The sequence below is a fragment of the Lissotriton vulgaris genome, unplaced genomic scaffold (genome assembly GCF_964263255.1).
Source record: "Lissotriton vulgaris unplaced genomic scaffold, aLisVul1.2 SCAFFOLD_328, whole genome shotgun sequence".
In the NCBI taxonomy this organism is placed as follows: domain Eukaryota; kingdom Metazoa; phylum Chordata; class Amphibia; order Caudata; family Salamandridae; genus Lissotriton; species Lissotriton vulgaris.
In genome coordinates, this window is record NW_028243607.1 from 1,426,034 (window position 1) to 1,452,418 (window position 26,385).

The 26,385-nt window shown below is 47.7% G+C and overlaps 1 protein-coding gene across 1 annotated transcript in view; it reads right to left on the bottom strand.

Moving 5' to 3' along the window:
- Positions 1-26,385, bottom strand: part of LOC147668286 (E3 ubiquitin-protein ligase TRIM39-like) — a 183,137-nt gene that overhangs the window by 52,077 nt on the left and 104,675 nt on the right. The window contains exon 4 of the mRNA XM_086948640.1: positions 10,269-10,291. Coding sequence (XP_086804766.1) covers positions 10,269-10,291 — 23 coding nt within the window. The remainder of the gene's footprint in view (positions 1-10,268; positions 10,292-26,385) is intronic.

Here is a 26,385-nt window from a genome sequence, read left to right on the forward strand (position 1 = left end):
TCTAGTACCTTTTCTGATGATTGGGACTTTGAGATTGTTAATAATATGATGTCAGACTTGGAAATGTCTGCAGAATTTACAAATCATGAATACTTAAAAGGTTCATCAGATTATGAACAACTGTATTGTCATAATCAAAGGGTATCTCAAAAACATTTTATGACAAATTTTAATACTTTCTTGGTTTTAATACCTCTAATCTAGAAACATTCTACTTTAAAAATGTTAATAAAGACAGGAATGAAAAGTATGTTGACTAATACTAAGCAAATCTATTCTGCGGCCTTTTATGCTCAATTGTCTACCTTCGGCTTCGACTTTTGGAAAAACAACATTGAGACAAAAACTGTCTGGGGCACAAAAGGATGTGGCAGGTGCAGGGATTAGAAGCCTTATTTAGAGCCTGCATCATCCCTGAACAAATAATGTTTTTAAATGACACTGTTCAACAGACATCTTGTCTTGGCATAGCTAAGATAAAAGATTTAAACAAACGGTCCATACCTACACCTACACCTTATAGTAAGAACACTACAGAGAGGGTGGTAGACACAAATACCATTTTACTTAACAACAGAACAGATCCTGATTGGAAAAAATGGTTAATTTGGCCCACAGACACAAAGAGTAGGCCAGACCCAAGATATGTCCAGAGACAACAACCAGGGATAGTAACATCATACATCATTCACTTTTTTAGCGCCAGGATGCCTGACAGGTGACAGTGCGCTCTACAAATGCAATAAATAAATACAGTGTAGGAAAACTGTGCCTCGAGTGGCTACAAAAATCTACATTGAAAGAAGTGAAACAACAGTTATCTTTTCTTAAAGATGGCGTTGACTTGAGGGACTTCTTACAAGGACCTAATAGACCGCGTCATGAACTGTTTCTGAGAAACTGCGTCATAAACGTTTCATATACGCCGGTATCTATGCTGCTTATAATGAAGCATGGAAAATCACGCAAATGGAAACTACAGAACGAATACAAGAAATTGATTGTATTAATTTAGAGAAATCTCTCTCTGTAGTTGACAATGGGTTAACAACTCTGTCATCCAGAATATATTCTTTGGACTGCATAGTATCCCCTGCCATAGACATAATGGAACAAGACTTGGTCTTGTTTCAACATGGTCAGCCGCAATTGGGTTCTATAATGCTATTAGGCTGGACGTTACAAAATCTTCGTTCAGGCTATGTGCCTTGGCGTCTAATCAACACCACGTCATTGTTTTCTGAATTTAACCTTACAGATAAACAAATCTCTTTGGCACAGAGGGGAGCAGACTATACAGTGCTGAGCATTGAAAAACTGGAAAGATTACCATGAACTGTTTTTGAGAAACCAGCGACAGAATGGATAATATACGGCACATTCACTCTGCCTGTGACGATTTTCCATTTTCAGTATTGCTTAAAACATATACCAGCAGGCCTGTATGAAAGGTTGGGTAAAGAATACATCAAGACATCCTGGGATTTACCTTATACACACAGATGTTGGAGTGGGGGGAAAGAAGTGTTTCTTAGTGGTACAAATTGTAAAAACACACTTAGCGGTTCTCTCCTATGTCAGGCTATTAACTTACACGGGGCCTGCGATGGTTCCTCAAACAACTTATCCTGCCACCTGCAAGGTTCACCAGCTGCGGTGATTAATCCAATTTTTAGGCAACTTTCTAATGGAAGTTATTTAATGTTAAATGATCACAGCTGCTGTGGCATATTGCCAGGAATAGCATATCTCGTAACTGTGTCAGCAAGGGTCACTTGCTGTATGCAAGTCTTGTTTCCTTAAACCAAGACAGACGGGGAGTTGCTGTGATGGCCTTCAGTGAACATCTCTTCTATACAAATTGATACTTTAAGCAGAATGAAAGCCATTCTTTTACAAAAAACTGTGCCACTGACCTCGTCCAAAGAGACGTATGATCTGCAAGTTGAAAGGACTTCTGCTGAGATACATGCGCTTTTATCGACAAATTGCCCTATACATTTCTCAGAAATGTTAGGTCGTATTTTAACATGTCTGATACGAGTGGTATTGTACATGTATTGAAGACAATTTTTCCGGAACTGTTAGCACCCTTTCAAGCAGTCCTAGGAATATTTCCAAACTTCGTGCACTCGGTGTTTGGCAGACTGCCTCTCGTTTTGGGATTCGCTGCAGGGATACTATTTTTGCTCCTTCTGCTCTGATATGGCAAGCCAATTCACCAACGACACCCAGTTCACAGTGGAGAACACTCTTCTTGCAATGAGGTGTGGTGAGCGCATAATCCAAATTTTGGGATTAACTTGTTTAAGGGAGCTGAATACCACATGGTTTCTATCATTCAGAACAATCTGCCAAGATTGCATCTTATTTATTTATTTATTGATTTAGAAGGTTTTGTATAGCGTGAACAAGACCCTTGCGGGTATCAGACCGCTTTACAGGGCAAATATAGGATGACAAATACATATAAAACCCAGAGTTATGAGAGTACAGTACTGATCAAGAATGTAAAAGTAACAGTTCAAGTGAATTTAGACAGGAGTATCGATTTCACTTCTTTTTTTCTGCGATGCCGGCTATGTGGAGAAGAATGCATGCTAGACATCTGTCTGACACTCCCATCAGTCCTGCCAACGGAAGTTGATACTTTGCTTGGACCAGTGACGGCTCATGCACTGTGTTATCCCCAGCAGCTACCAATCCTGATGACGGCATTCGTTGAGATCTCACAGACACAACATGCTGACGATGAGATAAGTGATGCAACAGGCGCACAGGTAACATCTACTTCGAACATTGCTAATGTGACTGACGCTGACGGCGATGCTTCGTATCTGTGTACTATTGACTTTCTTAACGAGGTAATCCAACTTTCACCTACAATGATAGACAAATTCTTCACAGACTTAGAAGATGTGATTAACAATGAAACTGACTTTTGAAGTTGGCACGCAGTGTTCTGAGAGACTCTGATTTCGACCTTCATTTTTGAAAACAAACTTCATTTTCTATGATCGGACTTTTTTTCAAATTCGTATTTTTGTTTTGGCTCAAAGTAATCTGCTTAAAGTAGAACTATTCATAGAGAACTAGAAATTCTTTGAAAAACTTCCAAGAGACGATATTTGACCTGGTCCACATTCAAACAATATATATATATATATATATATATATATATATATATATATATATATATATATATATATATATATATATATATATATATATATATATATATATTCTGCCATGAAATGGTCTCGACCTTTTCTAATGTATTTAATAGCCATTTCATAAATTTATTTTTCGTGATTCATTCGGATAGCATTTTCAAATGTCAAACTATATGCTTTGAATGACACATTGCTTTAAATGCGTACAGCACAAATGCTCTTATTGTGTACAACCAGTACCAATGCATTTTTATGTATTTTGGGTGGGCTTTTAACACATTGTTTAGATAATGTGTTTTAGAACTTAGTAATGCCATACATAGTAAAATGGAGTGGGTGTTGTGGGGCGCTTTAGGCTCCGAGTGAATTTTACCGATTCATGCCCTTATATAGGTACAATTCAAATTGCCCTAACATAGGCATAGAAATCATTCCCTCATTTAGACATAGCCCATGCAGACCAAATACAGGCATGGCTACTTCCACCCGTACCAAACATCACAACGATTTCTTGGGAAATCGGCTTAAGCAGTTAGGAAACCTCCCCTTGCTCGAATATTGATTTGTCCAAGAACTCACGTACTTTACAAAGAACTACTATTCCCTAGGGGTTCTTTCCTGACGTTATCATGCCCGACTTTACGTCAAACTAGTCAGCTTCAAGGTATAAATATGCCTTCACTTGCTCTAGCAAGACACAGTGGTTCGGAGCACTTCGACTATCTACTTGCTCAACGCACCTCGCTACAGCAAGTGCTGAAGGAAGTCGACCCTCCACCTGACGCACTGATCGAGAGGCTGCCTTTCTCTCGGCGAGAATCCAGCTTCAGTGTTTCCAAGCTCCCCTTGCGGGGTGTTGGGAAATCGAGTCCCGAGACAGAAATACCAGACCTCCTTCATTCTAAACTAAGGTATGGAGCTGATTAGAACCTAGGAGAAATCTTGGATAGATTCTTGGCAAAAACTAAACCTATGCTACACAATACTTACTTCTTCCCTCGTACTAAACTTAGGTTAGGTACATTGGGGTAGGCGTATTTTAGAAGCACCAGTTGAGTATTTTTAGTCATTGTTATTTATGTATGTATTTTTTATGGCTTAGAAACCATACAATGCTCTTACAGTATTATTTTATATTACTGTTCACGTTGTACACATTATATTTTGCAGTCTGCCTAACAATTGTAGCAGTTCACTTCTCTTGCATGTGAAAGAAGACTGTTCAATAAATCCTTTTTATTGGAAACGCCTGTCTCTCTATTTCTCTGCACCTCTGTAGAAACATAGCAAGCACGATTGACTTAGTGAAACACTTATCTATTGTTCCCGCGACTCTAGAGATATATTTCTTATTCTTGGGACACAAAGTTGTCATGGTTATGCGGTTGTCAGAAACTAATCCCTTCTTGTTTATTCGAGAACGTTTCTAGTGACCTCTGAGCTAGCTGGCACTCACTATTAAGTTTAATATATTCGATAGAGACCTAGCCGACCTCAGTCCTATGTCTAATGTATAGGATATATTATTCCAATGCGCAGAGCCTATTGGGAATATAGGAACTACACTACACTGTGGTAGCCAATTCAGGGCTCGTAGGTAATGGGTGATGTGATCCCTTTTTAGGTCAAGCGTAGCAACAGCACGCAAGCGCTGCTGGATTCTGATTCGTAAATAGGCTTGTTAGTCCCTCCTTTGTACCGCCTTGTCTGCATTTGTTACCGCCCATAACGACTGCACCTTTTACTTGGTTGTTACACGGTCTGCATTATAAGTGGGTGAGCACTATTTTGTTTATTGACACTGATGGGGACAATGCTGGCTGCTTTTCTTTGTATTTACATGCTGAGCGCGGCGCCCGCTTCAGGGACACTGTGCTCTCTCTCTTTTTTTTTACTTACATAAGCGCGGCGCCCCCTTCACGGACACCGCGCTAAGGTCACCAGGAGAGGCTGCTGCTATCAACATGCTTCCGCTTCTTCGCTGCCCACTCCCTCAGCCAGTCCGTGCCTGCCCCCTCTAATGGCATCCTCCCTTCCTCACATGAGGGGGAAAAGCTTTGGGCTAATCTTAGTGAGTGGAAAAAAATCTAGGACTTGGAGCGTAAACATGGCGGAGCAACCGGTTCCTGATGCGGCAGCTCAGGTGAACAGGAGCGTGCCCGTGCTGTTCTGCTTCTTGGTCTTCACCTGGCACTCTGCCGTACCGCATGGCTCCGGATATGAAGTGCTGATCCAGACGTTCCTCAGCTTGTACGGAGACCGGATCGGCGTGCAGCTGTGGTATATGCCGTTGATGGATCAAGGTTCCGTGGGAAACTTGCTCGGATGCAAACCTTCCTGTTACAACTATACTAACATTATTAAACCTGTGTGCTGTGAATTTAACCTGCATTCATTACATATTGGGAAAGATAGAAGCTTGTCAATGCCTAAACGCATGCTGCTGATACTTAACCCGTGTAACTTATGCTTTAAACTAGAAATAGTACCTGCTTGCTGTATTTTTAAATGTTGCTTTTCTTGCTGTACACCTCTGCTTAATAGAGGGGTAGAGTAGAGGTGGGTGGTAAACACTGAGAAACTAATTTCGAAGTTCTAATGTCTTTCTTTTCTGCTGTTTATTATTAGTACGTATTTGGGCCTGTGGAGTGGAGCCGCCTGAGCACCGGTGCCTACATCACGCACATGCGCAATAGAAGCGCCCCGCGACCTAGTGAACTTGCAGCTGTACTACAGCCAAGCAGTCAAGGCTGGATATCCTGAGAACAGCACATTAAAAGCTCCTTTTAAGACTTCTATAATATTAACAGATACATTGTTGCAAATGTGTACAACTAGTTCATATGAAAACTAGAACTCTGAATAATAAACTAACGGGTGGAGCCCCAAACAATATGCCATTGAAAAACTGTCGAGTCAGTAGTGGAATGATCTCGACACCCCTAATTGGTCCACTCAGAATCCATGCCTTCACCAAAATGTGACATTAGAGGGAGGGTTATGAGGTAACGCAAGGTATAACTAGGGTAGTTTTAGTTATAGAATTAGAGCGAGAGATACCAGATGTCACAGACGCTGAATCCACGCACGGAGACTCTTTGAATGCAGACTCTATTGAAGGGAACTCTAAATTGCTGATGCTGATTAGAAGAACATTTGCGGAAGAATCCTTGAGGAGGGAGATAGCTGGAGAGAGGGAGCGGCGCAGGTCGTCGGAAGAATAGAAGAGGCCCAGCTGTCCTGTCCTGATCCTATCCCGAGTCCTTTTCCCCCTGAATCTTGTCTCGGGAGGCCCCCTCCAGTCCCTTGGCTAAGGGATTGGGTTTCCAGTACCCCACTTAGGTAAATATATTGATTGTGCAAATGATCTTATGTCTATGTACTTTTGTCCTTTTCTCTATCCACTCAAAATAATCTGATTTGCAATCTTCTATTTCTGCCATATTTTTATGATTGTTTTCTCCTTGAGTGATTTAAAGGATTCACTGTATTTTGAAGTGTTCACATTTTAAGAACATTTAGATAAAGATTTAAATTTCCTACTGAGTCTGTGGTTATTAGAGTACTGTGGTTATTTGTTAATAGAAGATCAAAAGTCATTAATGATCGTGAACACCTAGATTAACTAGCATAAAGGTTCATCAGTGATTTCAAGGAGATTGGTTTGTTTCATGAAGGGATCAGGTAAGAAAGTAACTGATTCTGGAAGAGTGGAGAAATAAACTAAATCAGAGCAGGAACAAAAGGGTAAACCTGGGGAAAATCATCAGGGGTGAAACTAAATTGATAGAATAAGGGCCCAGGTAAGTAGCAGTGAGTAAGTAAACTGCCTTTGATGATTGTGTCATAGGTAACCACCAACTTTCTGCTCCATCACCATCGACCGCAAACAAGAACAGAAGTCTGCACATCCCCCTTGCAATATCCTGGTAGAAAATCAACCTGCCCAAGCACAAATCAATCCTTTAGATTAGCAGTCTAGACACCCAGGCTGGCAACCAGCGAAGAAGAGAATTGTGATTTTGATACGGACGGGAAGGTCATGATGGAGATCGAATGATCATGCCTCCCCCAATGTCCCAGGAAGACATTGTGACTGCCATGAATACTATAAATTACCTCCAGCTATCCATCCAAGCAAATAAAATAAATTGACTAATAACCTCAAGACCACACGCCACAAACTAACATTATTATATGTCATGAATGACCTGATCTCCTCATCAGAAGGCTTCCTCCTTCAAGGCATTCAAACTGTGATCCTGCATTGGCGATGCAAGAGCACAACTGGCCCACGTGGGCCATCATGGGATTCCTGCATGGGCGATGCAAGAGTGCAACTGGCCCACATGGCCATCATGGGATTGTGAAAATAAAAAAAGACTACAACGAAATATTGTACCTGCATTTACATGACCTTGTGGAAAACACAGTGAAAGAATGCTCACACAGCCAAACATCGAGCTGGCCGGAGCCCTCGCTGCCCATTTTCACTAAAGACATCCTGAATGCTCCATGGGTCTGAGTTAGGGGTGATTTTGGGATTTTCCCTGAAGGGGTGGCACACACTGATGAGACTGAACAATTACTCAAAATATGCAAAATTCCAAAAGAGAGAGACATCAGCATAGAAATGAATACCAAACCTTGGAAAATAATTGGCAGTCCTCATCAGCTCTAGTGAATTGAGAACAGACAATGGGCCATCATCTCGGGGACAAGAAACAGCCGATTTCCTGAAAAAGTTTCACATGAAAAATATATAAGTGACTCCTTGAAGCCCAGACAAATAGGCTGAAAGCTTTATGCAGACTCTCGCAAAAGTAACACAAATTGCACCGGCAGAAAATAAGAACATTGATCGAGGAATCAACTCAATCTTGAGGGTTTACTTGCTAATTCCTCACACCATCATGAAACAAGCTCAAAGCCCACTGCATGTGGAGAGAACGGTGGGAGACATCATTCCCCATCATCCAAGGTGGACACCAACCCCAGCAGATGATGATGCCAACATGGTCAGATGAATCAAAGGCAAAAAGAAAGCCTGTTGAAGACACAACGCCAGACACCTTGATCTGTGTGTGAACAATCTGATGTTAGTCAAGGAGTGTCATCCGATGAGCAAGTTCCAAATCCCTGATTCACTGACTCCATGGAGGATCGCCCTTTTTCAGGAGCTATGGTGATGCTGGAATGAGGTCTAGGGGTGACATCATCAATAAAATAAAAACTGCTTATTCCTCCAAAATTAGTTCTTCGCGTGTGAGTTTGACCCTTTCATTTTAGTGCTACTTGATGCAACACAACAACATCTCATCTGCTGGACTTCTCTCTAGAGCTCTGCACAAGCCACGTGCTGCTCAGAAGTGTTGCGCCATCTGCCCGCCAAATCCACTCCCTGGTTGCAACTAGTACAGGCGTACAGCAGCATCCCAAAGCTGTTGCGATCCACAGGAGAAAAGTGGGCCAGGCAGTTACACTTGTGCTCAGGAATCTCGCTTCACTCCTCAAATCTCTAGGGGACACGGGCATTCCAAATTTTAAATCTCGTCCACATATAAATGTTGACCAGCAGGAAACAGTTTTTTCCACGCACGCTGATGGATCTGACTTACTCTGCACCAAACAGCCAGGCAGTCTTTGAGTTCCCACACCCCTGCTCCTCCACACATTCCTCATAAAAATGACTGAAGCCTTAATCATCAGTTCTTGAATCTGTGTTGAAACTAGGTGTAACTATTCTATGTGGTTCACCACCATCTTTATTTATTTCGTTAAGTGATCCAGAAGGCGTGTATCTATACAGGCTTTGTGGAGATTGTTTTGTTAGCTACACAACAGAGTACATCATTGAGAAGTATGATGTTTCATTGAGCTCTGTTAATAATGAGTTAGCAAGACCAGCCAGTAATCAAGCAGCACATATGTTTGTGTCACCTCTTGGTGAAGGTTTGGAAACTTATTTACAGGTTTAAGGATTGATATGAGGAGCCCTCGGGAATGCAGACCCTTCACAGGAAATCAAGATGTGGGGGGCAGTCTCTGCAGGTGTGGGAAGGTAGCTGAGAGGGCTGGAGTCAGCCCCTTCCCCCATGGCCCACAGGAACGGAGACATGTGTGGACAGACACCCTGGCCAACAGCGTGACCATGATGCAATAGTTCTAAAGAAATGTCTCTTTAACGTATTTCATAAATGAAAAATGACAATGATTTGATGACCTTGAAGCTTACCCCATGTTTTCAATGATAGACGACATGTTACCCATGACGCTGAGCCAGTGATGTTTATTGTTTGAATCGGTATCGTTACCAAAAAATGATAAATAAAGTCCTTAAAAAACAGATTGGAATGAGATTTAAGAAGACACGCAAGGAAGCCTCTGAAGACTTGAAGAAGGATTTGGTGCCCGGAATGAGTGACCAGTGACCTGGGCAGAGGTTTGAGGGTTGAAATGAGGCTTCTAAAGACTCGAGAGGATGCTACGGACTGGAGGGAGGTCATTGGAGAAAGGAGAGAGATTTCTTGGGACAAGGAGCAAATCTGAGGATCACAATGAGGTTTAAGACCTCTTCCTCGGACGGAATTTACTAAAACGTGAAGCCCGAATATGGCTTTCATTAAATTTCAATGATGTTTGGAAGCACTGAAGGGACGTTTTGAAGACTGGCAACGCAGTAAGGAAACTTTGAATGAGGACTTTTCCAGAACGTGCTTGTGTTTTCTGTGTGTTCAATGTACATTTTTAGGGCTTCAGGTAAGATTTAAAGATACAAATATGTTTTGTGAGGACAATAGCTCATTTCTGTAGCAATTATTACAGGACTCGGAGGAGTGTTCTGATGCCTCTCAGGGTTTTCTGAAAATGTAAGACAATTTCCTGATGACGCAAAGGAGTTTCCAAGGACTTAACTTTTCAGGGGAATCAAAGGTATTTCTATGGACTTAAGGGGTTCTGTGAGGATGCAAAGTGATTTTATGATGATCTGGGAGTTTCCTAACACTTCGTGTGAGCTCAGTAGTGGCATTTACACACTGCAGTAGCCAGGTCTGGTCCTTACACACTGAGAAGAGGATAATAAACCAGCCTTACCTGCTCAGGGTGCTTCCGACATCCTGCAAAAGAGAGAAACCAACACAGAAAAATCAATTTCCACAGAACATGTTAAAGATATGGCAGTATTTTTAGGAGTGAAACACTTAGAACCACATATGACATAGCAGAAACTGATATTCTGAATGGGAATGACACAGCACAGTGTCATTCTGAATGGAGTCACAAAACACAGCACATTCTGATATGTGGAATGGGTTCACTTGACACATTGTATGATGTTCTCTACAGGGTCACATGCATGGACATCATTTAGGGATTGCCAGGGGTTGGAGCTAGGACTCCTGGATTGCCCCTTGTGGCGCAGACACTGCTTGTGCGACACATTACTTCAGAGGTACCAAAATCAGTGCCAAGAAGACAGAGGCAGCGCGCCCTTACAGAAGCTGTGTTCCAGCTTCGTTTTCTGCCAAAAACCTATTACACTAATAGTGAATAATAGTTATTCACTATTAGTGTAATAAAAAAATGGAGCACCAAGATCTAGAATGTGAACTTAAGTGGCAGATGTTGCAAGTAAAGAACAAGTTACTTACCTTCGGTAACCTGTTCTCTGATAGAGACACAGTCTAGTCGCAGATTCCTTAACTTGTGAATTCTCCCCCCCATGAAAACATTCTAGCCCTAATGTAGTAGATGTAATTTAACATGAGGGTAACCTAAGGTATGTGATGGCATTAATTGCAAAATTCTGATACTGGAATATTGTAGGTAATATGTGGCATGCATTGCATATCATGGCACCCCTGGCAAAATGCTGGCCCTGGCACAATGGAGGTGTTTTTTTACCTAAGGGGCATCCGTAGCAAATTTAATGTAATTTTATTTATGTAGTTTATAAAGCGCATCCAAGAACATTTCTGTTATCAGAGCGCTGTACAATGGAAAATAACAGAGAAAGTACACAGGGTAAAACATGGAATCATAGGATGGTAGCAAAGCGCTGTACAATGGGGAATAGCATGGAATGTACATAAAATGACGCAAAGAGTCACAGGGTGATATCAATGAGCAAGACTATTCCAGGTAGCATGAGTTTGTGAAGCAGTGTACCCCTAAGTGATGATGATCGGAAGATCGGCTGCAACATAATTAGCAGTGGCATAAAGGTAAACGTTAGAATGTCATACAAGGGAAAACAACTAAAGTAATTGTCGGGAACAACTGGATTCAAGGTGGTACAATTCATTGAATCAGATGAAAGCATCGCTTTTTAAAAAAAAATTTAAGAGACTTCTGGAAGGGTTGGTCCTGATCTCCGAAGGAAGAAAGTCCCACATTTTTGGGGCATTTCCGGAAAAGGTTGGCTTGTAGGTTTTTCTTTTGTTAAATTTTTGGGGCTTCAGCAGTAGGGTGCTTGTGCTACGAGAAGATCTATTCCCACCCAATAGAACCAGTTCCTGGGCCCGTTAGCAAGGAGTGTTGTGGTGAATGGCTTTGTGCACCATGCATTAGACAAATCCTGGCCTCAAACAGTAGTCATTTCAAAGTTTGTAGGACACAGGTGATATCATTCCTTTTTTGTGTGCCTGTGATGAGACGAGAAGCCGCATTCAGGGTAGTTCTTAGAGTTTTCAGTAGGCCCACAGGGGTAGCATTCCATTAATCATATTTGTTGACCGCTATTTTGAGATCACCAGTGGGCAGGAAGGGTTTAAGCTTTCTTAATGAGTCAAGTTGGTGATTGGCCTCTCTAGTGGAGGCACTGACGTGGTTCTGCATGGAGAGGTTGCTGTCCAGTATAATTCCTAGGGATTTTGCGGATTCGAACATATAAGGTGATGCAATTTGCATGTAAAGCTGTGTATTGTCAGCATACATATGTTAGGATATGTTAGAGTTTGAGGATTTCAGTCAGGGGTTCCTTGTAGAAGTTGAACAGAGAGGGGGGAAGCGTAGAACCTTGGAGTTCGCCAATAGAAACTGGCATCTGGTTGGATAGGGTGTGGTTCATGTTGACTCTGAGGTCTGTTTTGCAGGAATGAAGAAAACCATTTTAATATGGAGCCAGAGATACCCATCCTGTGTTCTAAGAGGTTCACGAGAATCTCAGGTGTGACCATGTCAAACGCCACTGATAGGTCAAGTAGGATTAGTAAGCATGGACTCGTTTTGATAGAGTAAACGTAAAGCGTTGTCGACAATGTGGACCATGGCAGTTACAGTACTGTGACCCAGTCTGAAACCATATTGGTGTTGGAATTGGGCAATATGATGCAGAGTTGCTGATGAACAAATTTTTCCAAGTGCTTGGCTAGGGTTTAGAACCTGGAGGTTGGGTGGTAGTTATTGGGATCAGAAAAGTCAAACTCGGACTTTTTTAAGATACGGATGACTTGGCCACTTTTTAGGAAGTCTGCCATGGAGCCTTGTGTAAGAGAGGCGTTAATATTCCTGGTCTATAAGGGGAGCAGAAGGGGTAAAGTTTCATGGAGGAGTTTGGACGGAAGAGGGTAATTGAAGTGGTTAAAGTATTTTATAGAAGTCAGTAGTTTAGAGATGTCATTTTCATCAAATATGTGGAAGATGGACCAGGAAGTATTGTTTTTAGGTTTGAGGAGATAGCTACTAGGGCATTCTCCAGGTGACATGGAGGAGCCAAGTGGCGGGGCTTCAATCAGTAGGAGATTCACAGTGTTCCGTAGAACAACATTGATTAACTTTGTTCATTAAGTATAGTGCTCTTACTGATGCAAAAGTAGGGGTCTACTATAACTGTTTTTGTATTCAATGTAAGAATTTTATTTTTGAAAGTTTCAGTAGCATGTTTGGTTAGATTTGGAAGGTATTTGATATGGAACAAATTGTGTCCTGCTGGGAACAGTATGTGGTTCAATCTATTGATATAGGGTGGTTCCACGATAAGAGTTGAAGTGGAGAGATGAGAAGAAGTAAAGGAGGTTGAAAAATAAATAAGGAGGGGTCCGCTACAAGATGGCTGCCAATGTGAAAACAAAAGAAATGGCTACTTCTAGGTAAGGTGTGAGATGTCATCTTTTAGTTTTAGTCTGGTGGTGGGTAGTCCTATTTCGCTGCTTACGTACATTAGGAAGGGAGAGTGTTAAAGGATAGAATTGGGAGCCATCTTTGAAAGTGTAGGCAAAGCCAGCAAAAGAGAGTAGTGGAGAGGGGGAGAGCTTAGGTGATAAAAACCAAATGCAAATACATAGGATTGCAGCAAAAGACTTGTAAGTCCACTCCTGGGTCAAAGCAGCAGCATCGACCCATCGGACATGGGGTTGAAAAACACAAATAAACAAAAACAAAAGTGATGGTAGGTCCATAGCAAGTCAAGAGTATATAAATATGCTCCCTAGATGATTGAGGGCAGCCTCCCACACAGAGGTCGCTCACAGTGCACAAGCCGACTCACAGGTCGGGAGAGGCAGGAGTGCCTCCCTCTCGTCAACTATAAACCAGGGGGAGCGGTCGGGTTCAGGCAGAATGGGCTTGGCAGAAAGTTGGGGCCCCCTGCAGCTCAGGGCACCCCCACACCGCGGGAGCTGCGGGGGTCTGTGTTACGCCACTGCAACAAGCACGAGATGTCACCAAAGCAGTGCTCCGGGACCTTACATGCACCAGAATACCTCGTCCCTTCCGATCTCGCACTGGAGGGGCAAGGCCACCAGCAAGCCCAGAGGATCAGCAGGAGTCATGGTCAGGGAGCAGGGATTGGCATCGGCGCCATGCCAGGAAGGAGCTCCGAGAACGCGGAGGGTCAGGGGTCATTGGCTTGACACACCTTGAAAGTACTTGAATATAAATGAGTGTCTTTTCAGTACTGCTGACTTTTTAACACATTTATGTGAAAATTGGGCTTTTTAATAGCTCAAATTTTCTTTAAAGTATTTCTTGGTGGGACAATCTCCCTCCACCCCGAGCCCACGAGTTGAGGTCTGGCTCACCCCAATTCAGGGCAAGTATTACATTCCACCACTTTCAAAGATCAGGTCTCAACCCTAATACAGTTGGTTTCTAAAACGCCCATGTGTCTGTGCAGTCTATTACTAGCCTGCAGTTACTACAGAAATGCAGTGATGTCAACTATTGTAATGTCTTCAGGGTTAAGGTCATGTGATAACTTCCTTGGGACATTTAGCGTCAAAGTTCATATGATATCACTTCCTGTGATGTCATTAAGGTCAAAGAGTGTGATGTCACTTCCGCTACCCAAAGCATTTTGGTGAATCTACGTCCTTGGTCACACGACAGAGCCGTGGGTAATATGAATGAGCTCACTTGACACTGACTGATAGTCTAAAAAACAAGCATTTGCAATGCACTTAGTCTCACATTTGTGAAAGTTAGAACTATTGGCATTGTAAATTACAATGTTTTTTACTTATGTTTTTTTTGTTTGCAGTGGAGCGGATTAACAAAAGAGACAGAAGGGGAGAAGACAGTGTTCTAAGGTGGCTGTAAAGAGAAAGGTGTGAAGGGAATGGAGAGAGAGGGGCTATAGGGACTGCCTGGATGGAAAGCGTAGAACGGGAGTGGTACAAGGATGTGGTTTGACAAAGAGGAAAAATAAGTGGTTTGGGAAGAGAGTGACGGAGGCTGTGCATGGAGAATGGGTAGAAGTGACAGGGAGGGGTTTGCAGGGAAGTGACATGAAGAGGCTGGGCAAACAGGGACAGGGGGAGTTGAGTGGTTACCAGAAACAGGAGACACTGATTAGAGTAGAACAGAGGGTGCTGATAAGAAAGGTACAGGAGTGGGTAAGACAGTCCTGAGGCAGCCTGACAAACTTTTGAGGATTAGATTTGGGGGACTACGAAGCCTAGGAGTTAGACACGAACAGATTATTTTTGAAGGATAGACATTGTGTGAGCCCAGGCGCAAGGGCAGTAACTCGGCTGAGCAATGAGGGACGTGCAATATTATATTATTCGCATATGCATTAAAACCCTGTTTTAGGTTTAAAGTATTTTATTAAGGCACAAAAACACGGGGAGGGGAGCAGGAGGTCAAGCATACATACAATACAAGAAGCGGAACGTTGCAGCGAGTCAGAAGAAAAGCAGGGAGGCAGGAAGCCCCAGAGGGTAACTAGGCAAATACAAAAGGCAATAAGGCATTGTGAACGACCCCCCTGTTGACCCCCACTCCCTAAGCCAGGCCACACCCGAATAGCACCCCGCAACACAGTAAAGGAGAAGCATACCGTACCACCAACCCCCCGACCCCAGAAAGGAAGAAGAAAGGAGAGCAAAGGAGGAAAAGAAAGAAAACAATACCCCAACATCCCCGTCCGAAAGGCAGCAATAGGAGCATATGACCCCTCCCCCCGCCCCCAACCCCCGGCCCCCAATCCGCACATTCACTCCGCCGCAGCTGCCGGCGGCGTCAGCCTAAGGAGGCGCAAATACCGTGGACACGTGAGCTCGTGGAATTCCGTGGACAGCAATGCCAAAAAGGGGTGCCAGAGCTCCTCGAACTGGTCGACATTCCCAGCCACCGTTAGCGACATCTTCTCCATGCCCAGTACCTGCCAGAGTCTATGCAGCCAGCCAGTGATAGAGGGGGCAGTAGGGGTGCGCCAGAGTATCAGTATGTTCTGAACAGCTGAACCTAGCGCAATCGCAATCTGCCTGCCCCTGCGGGATTTCAGCGGGTACATCAAATCATTGGGGAGGCCTAGCAAGACATACGCGGGGAAGCGCGGAAGCTCTATCTCAAAATGCCTATCCACCTCATCTAAGACCTCCTTCCAATAGGCCGACAGCACCGGGCACTCCCAGAGAACGTGCGTGAGGGTGCCCTCCTGTCCGCAGCCGCGCCAGCAACCTTTATCGCCTATTTTGCGCATCTCATAGAGCCGCTCCGGGGTATAGTACCAATAGGTGGACACTTTAGTGAAGGTTTCCGTCAGCCCAGTATGGTACGCAGAGTGCCTCGCCCGATACGCAATCCTGTCCCACTCCTTGTGACTCAGGGTCCTACCCAGTTCCCTGTGCCAGCGCTCCCTCCCTGGGTTATGGTAATGAAACGGCGGGGGTTGGAGAAATTTATACAAATCAGTGATGAGCTTGGCGTCCGAGGTCCGGGTTACCAACCATCGCTCGTAGGGCGTGATTGAACGGGCAGCGACGTCACGCACTGGGGGTTGAAGAGCCCAGTGGCGGACCTGCATGTAACGCAGCCTGTCCCCCTCCGTCAGGCCAAACTCCTGTCGGAGCTGCTGGAAGGGGAGCACGCCCTCCGGCCCGTAGATCTGAAAAAGCGCCCTGCAGCCCGCACTCACCCAGTGGGAAAAAGCTCCCGGCTCCAAACCCGGGGCAAAGTCCGGATTATCAGCGATGGGAGTGAACGGCGATGGAAAGGTCGTGAGCTCACGCAGCTCGCACACCACGTCCCACACTCTCAGCGGGACTCGGGTGATAAAAGAGGCGTAGAGATTAGGCGGGCGGTGAGCGCGCCGCAGGAACGGGACCTCCTGGAGGGTACGGCCTGCGACTGCCTGGTCCTGAAAGAGCCAGTGTTTATCCGATTCCCACCGGCTCCACTCCACCAGATACCGAAGCTGCGCCGCCTGAAAGTATCTCCGGAGGTCCGGGACTCCGAGACCCCCCGCCTCCGGGGCCAGCATGGAGAGGACCCGCTTCATCCGAGGCTTACGGCCCTGCCACACAAAGCGAGATATGTCCGCCTGCGCCTGCCGTATCCAACCCACGGGGGGCTGGAGGGGCAGAGCGCGGAAGAGATACAGGATCTGAGGCAGTATCGTCATCTTCACCGCCGCGATACGGCCCAACCACGAGAGTAGGCCCTTGTTCCATCGGCCGAGTTCCTCTTTGATCTTTTTGCCCAGAGAGGAGTAGTTAGCTGCAACCATGGCAGGCAGGGAAGGAGCAAGCAAAATGCCTAGGTAAGGCACCGTGGAGGAGGACCACTGCAGAGGATAGAGACTTTGAAGGTCCTGCCTGGTGTCAGCAGAGAGCGACACATCCAGTGCAGCCGACTTAGTCATGTTCATTTTAAAACCCGCCACACGGGCAAAAGCGTCCAGTTCCTGGACGCAGGCAGGGAGCGACCGCTTGGGGTCGTCCAGGGTCAGCAAGACATCGTCCGCGTATAAGCTGACAGTGTGCGTGTATTGCCCCATCTTCACCCCAACAGCGTCCGGGTTATCTCGAATCCTCTGTGCAAACGGCTCCATATAGAGGGCAAAGAGGAGCGGCGAGAGGGGGCAACCCTGTCTCGTGCCGCGCTCAATGGCAAAGCAATTGGAGCTGTGTCCATTGACACGCACTGACGCAGATGGTCTTCTATAGCAGTTAAAGACCATAGTGCGGAACTTCTCGCCGATCCCCAGTTTCCCAAGGACCAGCTCGAGATATGGCCAATGAACCCTATCAAAGGCCTTCTCCGCGTCGATTGATAGCAGCATCCGCTCCCCCGGAATGCGTGAGGCCTTTTCCAGCACGTGCGTCACCCTCTTTGTGTTGTCGACCGTCTGCCTACCGGGTACAAAACCGGCCTGGTCTGCCTCCACCAGACCTGGTAAGTGTAAACCCAATCTGGCCGCCAAGATTCCGGTGTAAAGCTTGAGGTCCACATTTAGGAGCGAGATGGGCCGGTACGAGCCGCACAGGGTCCGGTCCTTCCCCGGCTTGGGGATAACCGACACCGTCGCTGAGAGAAGGTCCGGTGGGATAGCTCCCGGCTCGGAGAAGGAGTTGAACAAGCGAGCCAGTAGAGGCGCGACAGTGGGACAGAAGGTCTTGTAAAACAAGGCCGTATAACCATCCGGGCCCGGGGCTTTGCCGTGTTTTAGCCGTGCAATCGCGGAGATGACCTCCTCCACGTGAATGTCCCTCTCCAGGTGGGCCGCCTGGGAGGGGTCCAGGGCCGGAAGGGTCACGGACTCCAAATAGGCCTCAGCCTCTCCCGGTGGGGAAGGCTCCGCCGCGTACAGTTCCTCGTAAAAGGAACGAAAGGTATCTGCCACCTCCGCGTCACCGGAAACCGGGATCCCGTTCACTCCCACCAGCTCCTTCACCACATTGCGCTGCTGCGCAGCCCTGAGCCTATGGGCCAGGAGTTTACCGCACCTGTCTCCGCCGGTGTAAAAGGCATGCTTCAGGCGCAGCGCAGCATACTCCGCCCGATCCAGATCCAACGCAGAGAGGAGTTTCCGAGCCGCCTTCAGCTGCTTCCAGATACGAGGAGCCCCCGTCCGGCGGTGAACCTGCTCGAGCTCCCGAACCTGCGCTGTCAGTTCCTCCCTCTTGCGTTGGCGTTCCCTGTTTTCCGCCGAGGAAATGGAGATAAACTCCCCTCTGACGACCGCTTTCAAAGCCGCCCACTGCGTCGCCAGGGACGTGGCAGAGTTGTTATTGTGGGTCAGGTAGTCCTGGATGACCTCCTCCACTCGCTTCACGACCGATTTCTTATGGAGAAGCGTGTCCCGGAGCCGCCACATCCCCCTAGAGGGGGGGGCCGCCGGCCAAGCAAAGATTCCGGAAACCGGTGCGTGGTCGGACAGGGACAAAACCCCGATGTCCACTGCCGTGGCGGCCGAGCAAAGCGGTCCACTCACCAAGAGGTAGTCCAACCGCGAATACGTGCGGTGCGCGTGGGAGAAGTAGGAGTAGTCCCTATCGGTGGGGTGCAGGACGCGCCAGAGGTCATGCAGGTCCATTTCCGCAAGCTGGTCCTGCACCGCCCTAGAAAGCTCCCCTGTCTGCGGAAAGCGTTGGGCAGACCTATCCAGGGTGGAGTCGAAGACCATATTCAGGTCTCCCCCCAAGATGATATGGCGATCGGGCGAGGCAGTAACGTCCACCAACACTGATTCCAGGAAACGATCCTGGTGGTCATTCGGGCTATACGCCGAACCAACCGTAAAGGTAACACCTCCCAACCGCATGCGATACACCAGAAGCCTCCCTTTCTGCTCAGCATGTTTATGTAACACCTCCCCCCTGAAGGAGCTGGCTAAAAGAATGGCCACCCCAGCGGTCTTAGTCGTAGCAGAGGAAAAGAATTGCGTGGGGAACTTGGCAGAGCGCAACATATGGCAATCTTTGGAAAGCAAATGGGTCTCCTGCAGGAGGCAAATATCCGCCTGCGACCCCTCCAACAGGGAAAGGATCGCCCTACGTTTCACGGGGTTATTCAGGCCCTTAACATTAAGGGTCACTACCTTCAGGGGCGGCATCGCCTCCAGGGAAACAACGCGCTATGCAGTGGGCAAGGGATCAGCGGAGGGGGCGCGCGGGGCAGGGGCGCAGGGAAGGCCAGAGGCAACATCGCACATGTTCGGACCACTTCGGACGGGACCCCCCCCACACCAAACCAACAGTTAAACCCCCCCAGAGCCAACCCATGGTAACCAACCAAAGTAAGAAAAAACAGGAAACAACACCCCATAGTCTCAGTCTAGCCCAAATGGGCGAGTCTGTAGAAAAAAGTCAAGTGGACGTCCAGCCACCCCCCCCCCCCACCCCCCCAGCCCCAGCTCAGCACCGTTAAAGCTAAGAACCTCTCCCCCCGGAGAAAAGTTAGGCCGTCAGGGCCACACCAGCAGCTTCAGGCAAGTTCCTGGCCGCACTCCTCAGGGCCTCCGCCATTTCTGCCCTGATGGTGGGCGAGTCCGGACGACTCGCCGGTGCTGACGATGGGCGCCTCCTCGACCTCCACCGGCCCCGCCACTCGGGGCGCCGCCATGCAGGTGTAGCCCCCTCCTCCTCTGTAGCAGTAAGGCCCAATACTCCACAGACATCTTGCAGAGAGCGCAGCTGATGCAGCACCCCATTCCATCGAAAGATAAGACGGAAGGGGTGGCCCCAGGAATAGGGTGTCTCATGCTCTCGTAGAAAGTCCGTCGCGATGCGGAAAGACCTGCGCTTCTGCAGAGTGATGGCGGACAGGTCCTGATAGAGTGCCACAGGTCTGTCACGAAAGGTCAGCGGCTGCTTCCTGCGGGCCTCCGTCATGATGCGCTCCTTCAGGGGGAAATCCGGCAGGAAAGCTAGGATATCAGGCGGGGGAGCCGATGACTGGCGCTGGCGGCCCACCCTATGCGCTCTATCAATGCGGATCGGGAAGTCCGCTCCTTCCTCCAAAATGTCGCGGAATAAGTCCTGCAGATAGGCCACCAGGTCCCCACCCTCATCCGCGGATGGAACACCTCGCACCCGAATGTTGTTCCGCCTGGACCTGTTCTCGAGGTCTTCCGAATGGGCCTGGAGCTCAACACACTGCTCCCGGAGGCGGAGGACGTCCTGCTGGAGATGAGTTATCTCTTCATCGCGACGTTGGGCCGTCGTTTCCACAGCATCGACCCGCTCGCCCAGGCCCTCGACCTCCCTGCGCACCTCCCGGACCTCTCCAGCCACCTCGGCCTTAAGAGTTTGAAATTCCTCCTTGAGGGAGCTGAATAAGTCCTCCATGAAGGACCTCGTGACTGGTGGCTCGCTCACGGCTGCGTCCGTCGATGTCCGGGAGCCCCCCGGGGACGGCTGTGTCCTGTCGCGTAGTTGCTGGGACCTGCCGAGCATTTCCGGCAAGGTGCGATCTCCTCGTGCCGCGCCACGTCTCCCAGCCATCTCGGCCCCCGGTGAAGCCTAGGGTCAGTCGCTGTAGGCGAGCGCCACCGCTCGCGGGCACCAAATGTGAGGCCCTCGGTGGGGACAAGGGTAGTGCGTCACAGGCGACAAAATGGCGGCCCGGTCCTGGGCAAGACGACCCCCGGGCCAGCAGGGCAGGCAGCAACGTCCAAAGTGGAGGCTTCCAGGCACGTATTCCCAGGGAGGGCAGTAGATGAGTCGGTGCCAGGACAAATCGGGGCTCTCGTAGAAGCAGGGTGCGGGCGAGGGCCACCGGGCACAGCTACACAAAGACAAGATGGCGGGAGGGTGGGACCCAAGGAGGTAGCCCGGGCCGGCAAGTCCATGGGCGACCCCCAAACAGCAACGGGTCCGGAAGGGGCGAAACCGGCGGCCCCCCTCGCCACTAGTTAATTCGCCCGGCACGGGCACAGCTCGAACTCCGCCATCCAGCGTCTCCGGGCGCGGAGTTCGCAAGGCGTCACCCCTCGAAGTCCAAGGCCGGGGGAGGGTCGCCGGCGCAGGGGTGAGGTCCGTCGCCCATCAGCGGTGTTCGCCACCAGGGCACTGGTCAGGCAGCTCCGGCACTCCGCGAAGTCCGCCGATTCCGCTCCCCCGGGATCTCCGGCTTTCAGCTGTTCAGCACTCGGCCTAGCCGAGGCGAGCGGACAGCGCCGCCGTATGCTCCGCCTCCAAGCTCTTCTCCTCGGGACGACCCAGGCTCCGCTCCTCGGAGCGATCTTCGGATAAACTTTTCGGGGACTTCCCCCGGGGCCACGAAAGTCAAAGTGGCATCAAAGTGTGCCCCAGGAATTCCGGCACAGTTCTCCCGCCCGCAGTGCAGCTGCGGGGGGAGAGAAGCGCGACGATCAGGGCTCGGGCTGAGCCGGGCCGGAGGAGCTACGGGAGGAAGCGTCCGCTCACCCCGCCATCTTGGCCACGCCCCCTAAAACCCTGTTTTAGAAAATTTGAGGAGTTGTTTCTGAAAACGGCAGAGCTCAAAATGCAAATACATGCTGTTGGGGCATTTTTAACCGAGGTCTGCACATCTCCTAGCAGCAGTAATATGTCAACTTCGGACATATATGGACAGTAGAAGGCTCAAGACCCTGGAACTGGCGAGCCCGCACCAGGCGCCGTGGTAAAAAAAAAAAAGAACACAAGCATTTGCAATGCAATAGGTCTCGCATTTGCGAGAGTTTGAGCTATTGCCATTGTAAATGACAATGCCTTTTATTTATGTGTTTTGAAAACCTGCAAGCGGTGCGTAAACACACACTTTGTACTTTGCAGGTTTTCTTAACACATACATAAAAGGCATTGTCATTTACAATGGCAATAGCTCAAACTCTCGCAAATGCGAGACCTATTGCATTGTAAATGCTTTTAGCCAGTCAGGATTTTTTCTCTGCATTCTGGTAATTGTAATCAGGATCATATGAGCTAAACAGGACAGAACTATATTTGCAGGATTTATCAGGACTTTTTTGGAGCTGTGAATTTGAAAATCATAACTTTAGGTAATTTAAGATAATTATCTTTCAGTAGCAGAAGGTTTAGCTACATAAGCGATATTGATTATTGTATGTGGAAATACTTGCTTTGTAAATTGAACCAGTATGTATGTAGAGAGCAAGAAAGTGCATGGGTAGGGAGGGAGGCAAAGTCAGATAAGACAGAGCAGCACATGAGGGATAGAGTAGCATGAAGCACAAGGTTAGCGTGAGAAGCGAACATGAGAGCAGCACATGAAGGGAGAGCAACACTGAGCATGCGCATGGGTGAGTATTTTAGGGATGGAAGCATCACATGCAGGAGAGAACTAGACATATGCTCTCTGATGAAGTGTTAGAGAAACAAGCGCGCGCCTTGCATATGCAGTCTGCTGTTTTTGGAAGCACTGCACTTGTGGAGCACTCCTGCTCGCTCCCGCTTCCTGGATGCCCTCACAAGCACAAGTGTGTGCTTCCAAAAACAGCTGAGCCATGGCTAAAAGTCTCCTATGCGCTGCAATTACTACACTGCTATGGCAGTCCCCACAAGGTCCTAAGAGGGCCAGGCTCCTTCTTACACTGTAAGACAGGGGAAGGGCACCTGCGGGCGCCTGTGGGGAGCTCAGCGTAGCACTGTAGGCAGAGAATGCCTACCAGAAATATGGAAACATGCATGCGCCCCACGTCGTATGGCCTTCTTCTGGTTCTGTCGCAGTGGGTAGTGAGAGCAGGATCTCCGTTTGCTGACAAGGTCCTTAAGAGTAGGTGTTGGAGCTCACAATGAATGCAGTCAGCACGGGAGGTGTGGGGTTTTAGCAGTGGAGCAGTAAGACTCATCACTTACCCAGGGTATAAGTCCTAGAAAAAGAAGGGGGGGGGGACTAACTAGGTTAGTCAGTATGCAAGTGAAAGCATGACGCGTGCCATCACAGCACATGATGTCACGAAGCGTGACATTGCACGTGACATAACAGGAAGCGACCTCACTGAATGTGATATCAGATATTAAGACCTCAGACATGTTTATCAGGTATATAATGAGAACATTTCAGCACATGATGAGATTTGCCGTTGGGGTTGTGCCAAAAAAGTGGCGCAACCCCAATGCAAAATCCGGGCCTCAACTAATATATTTATTTCTTTAAACCCTATCACAAAGAAATTGGCAACAAGGAGAAGCATGGCAGTAGATATGTTCTGCTTAATTGGTTGCAAAGTCTGCATTTTAAAATATTTTATGGGTTGAGGCATCTGCTGTAAAGGTGACCAGTAAATCTAATTGAATAGTAATAATGGTGAGATCACTCTGGAGGTGAACATGTTTGTTGGACAGATCTGTGTTTTGTGTAGTCTCAGATATAAATCAAGTAGCATAGCAGGTTAATGCGTCCCCTGCAAAGCACATCACGTAACATGCAGAGGACAGATTTTTATTTTATGTAGATAGTAAAGTGGGTTACTGCTTTTAAAGATGAGATCCTTTTGTTACATGCTGTTCATAAATTGGAATCCTTGTAATATAGCACAGTGAGCTACGAATGACTCCTACACCTTGTAACCCTGTCTCATGTAACTCGTGTTGTACATTGATTTACACATGTAGATGATTTATTGTCAATGTATAATGTGTATAGAGCTCTGACACCCTGCATTGGGTTGTGTAGCGCTATAAAATAAATAAAATAGAGCTACTGAAATTGTTATTTGTGTAACTACTGGGACAGACAAACACACCTGACATTGTTACAGTGCATGCATCTCTTATATACAAGAACTGAACAAAGGCTAAAGCAAGCCTCTCCTAAGTACCTGTGAAGAGATAACAAGCTGTGTGCCTTTGTTTCCCTTATGTGGCATTCACATTTAAGTGTGAGGTTCCCTGGCCACCTCCATTCAGGATATTCAAACAAACTGAGACCTGATGGCCCCTTAACTTCGGCCCAGCTAGAGGTGAAAAAATCTCCCTCGCTACCTGCACGTTGCCGCTGGGAATATAAAGTAGACAACGTACAGGCACTGCTGAATGTGTGTACTGTTGTCTGATGAATTACACCGGGACAAGTTCAGCATATTTCTGTGAAGCCCAAGTTCTTGGCAGGGGGGACGGCGTCCACCCTGTGAAAATAGTGGGTGAACGCTGTGCACCTGCGTGTACCCCCGACTTGTGCCGTGCACTTACCGCTACGGAGTTTCAAGCGGTTTGGACACAGATGACTGCGTCACCAGAAAGAAAAGGCCAATCTGACTGGTGGGGCAAGGTAGAGGCGCAGCAACGCGAGGAATGAGGTGGCAGAGGAGGCAACTTGTGGCAGCCACAGACACAAGCATTCTATGGCCACTTCTGTGAAACCCTGCGCGAGCGCACACCCACTACTGCACAAGCGGAACAAGCGGGTTTTATAGTCATTATTCCCAGCCTGGCAGACTAGCCACCCTGGGGAAAGGGGAAGGGGATTACGGTTCATGGCAGCCTGGCTGCACATTTACCAGCCACACATCAGAAGTAGGGGGCGGGAGCGATCCAACTTCAGAGGTGAGGACTTTTTCATAGAGATGGACATAATTCTTTTTCCGTCCCCCAGATTAAAATGTTGCGTTTGTGCTCGGAGGGTGGGCCCATTATACAAATGGGCGGGGGGAATCACAAATAAACAAAAAGCGAGTGGCGGGAGGTAGTGGTTGGGGACGGCACAGAGAAGAATCCCCCTACATAAGCAGATAGGGAGGAAGACTTCACTAAGTGGGAGGTGATTTGAAGCATTAGGAGCTAAGTTCAGCAACGGTGTCCCACATAAATCGACACTGGGTCCCCCTGTAACATAGCTGTCGCACTGGGATACTATGCTCTTACAGATGCGCAATTCAAGGTGCCAAAGGTCTCCAACATGGCGGCCCGGAGTGCTTGCGATTTGTATTCTGCCAGTCTCCGCCGTACTAGTTGAGTTGGCGTCTGCACCTACCATGCTGGCCCATCGATGCGTAGTGCAGCTCCAATGACATCATTTATTTGGCAAGGCAACAGTTGAAGTTCCACTGTAACTGAACATGTGGCTTGTGCCCAAACTCAAAAGCCCCTCTTGAGGAGCACCAAGCTGCAAGTCCTCCACTCCGGCTGTGCATAAATAAAGAGGCACGGCCTGCTGAAACGCCCCATGCCGAAAGGTGACGAGAAATATACAAACATTTGTGTTAAAAGCCACAAGGTCAGATTGCAAAACGCATTGAAAAGTTTACTCAACTACATTGTATGGTCTCGTGGCCATGAAGCAGGTGCTGTGCCGCGCGGCCGCACATGAACCAACAAACCTGCCCGTTGCAAACATGCAGGCTACCAAAAAAAAGAATGCACAAACTCAAGGAGAAAAAGCTTACATAGGAAGGATACCCAATACTCCAGGGGAGGAGCAAGACCCAAGAAGGTGAGAAATAGAAGGCAAAAACACAATTGAGAAGCAAGCTTTTGCGAGTGACGCTCTCCTTAACCAATCAGCAGCAAATGGCGGAATGAATGCCGACATACTCATTTGCATTTGTCACCCAGAGTGGGACGGGTATGCTCAGACGTGAGTCCCGTGCTCTCCATGCCACAGGAATCAAGCTATCCTGGCTGAAGAGGGGTGAAACCCAGAAACCGGTCCTAGGATGCTTGTTTCCATTCCAGGGAGGACTTGGCTTTGCAGTTCGGGCTGGACTGTTCCCATGAGGCACAGGGTCAAGACTGATTTGCATATGGCTGGGTTCAAACTGGAATGGCATGGTAAGCAAAAAAACGATGGTTTTAGGCCCAGATCTCTGTACTGGGGTGAATGTATGACATTGTTCTGCATTCTGTTCATCAACTGTTGTTTTTGCATTTGTCACCCCGAGTGGGACAGGTATGCTCAGACGTGAGTCCTGTGCTCTCCATGCCACTGGAATCAAGCTATCCTGGCTGAAGAGGGGTGAAAGCTCGAAACCGGTCCTAGGATGCTTGTTGCCAATCCAGGGAGGACCTGGCTTGGCAGTTCGGGCTGGACTGTTCCCATGAGGCACAGGGCCAAGACTGATTTG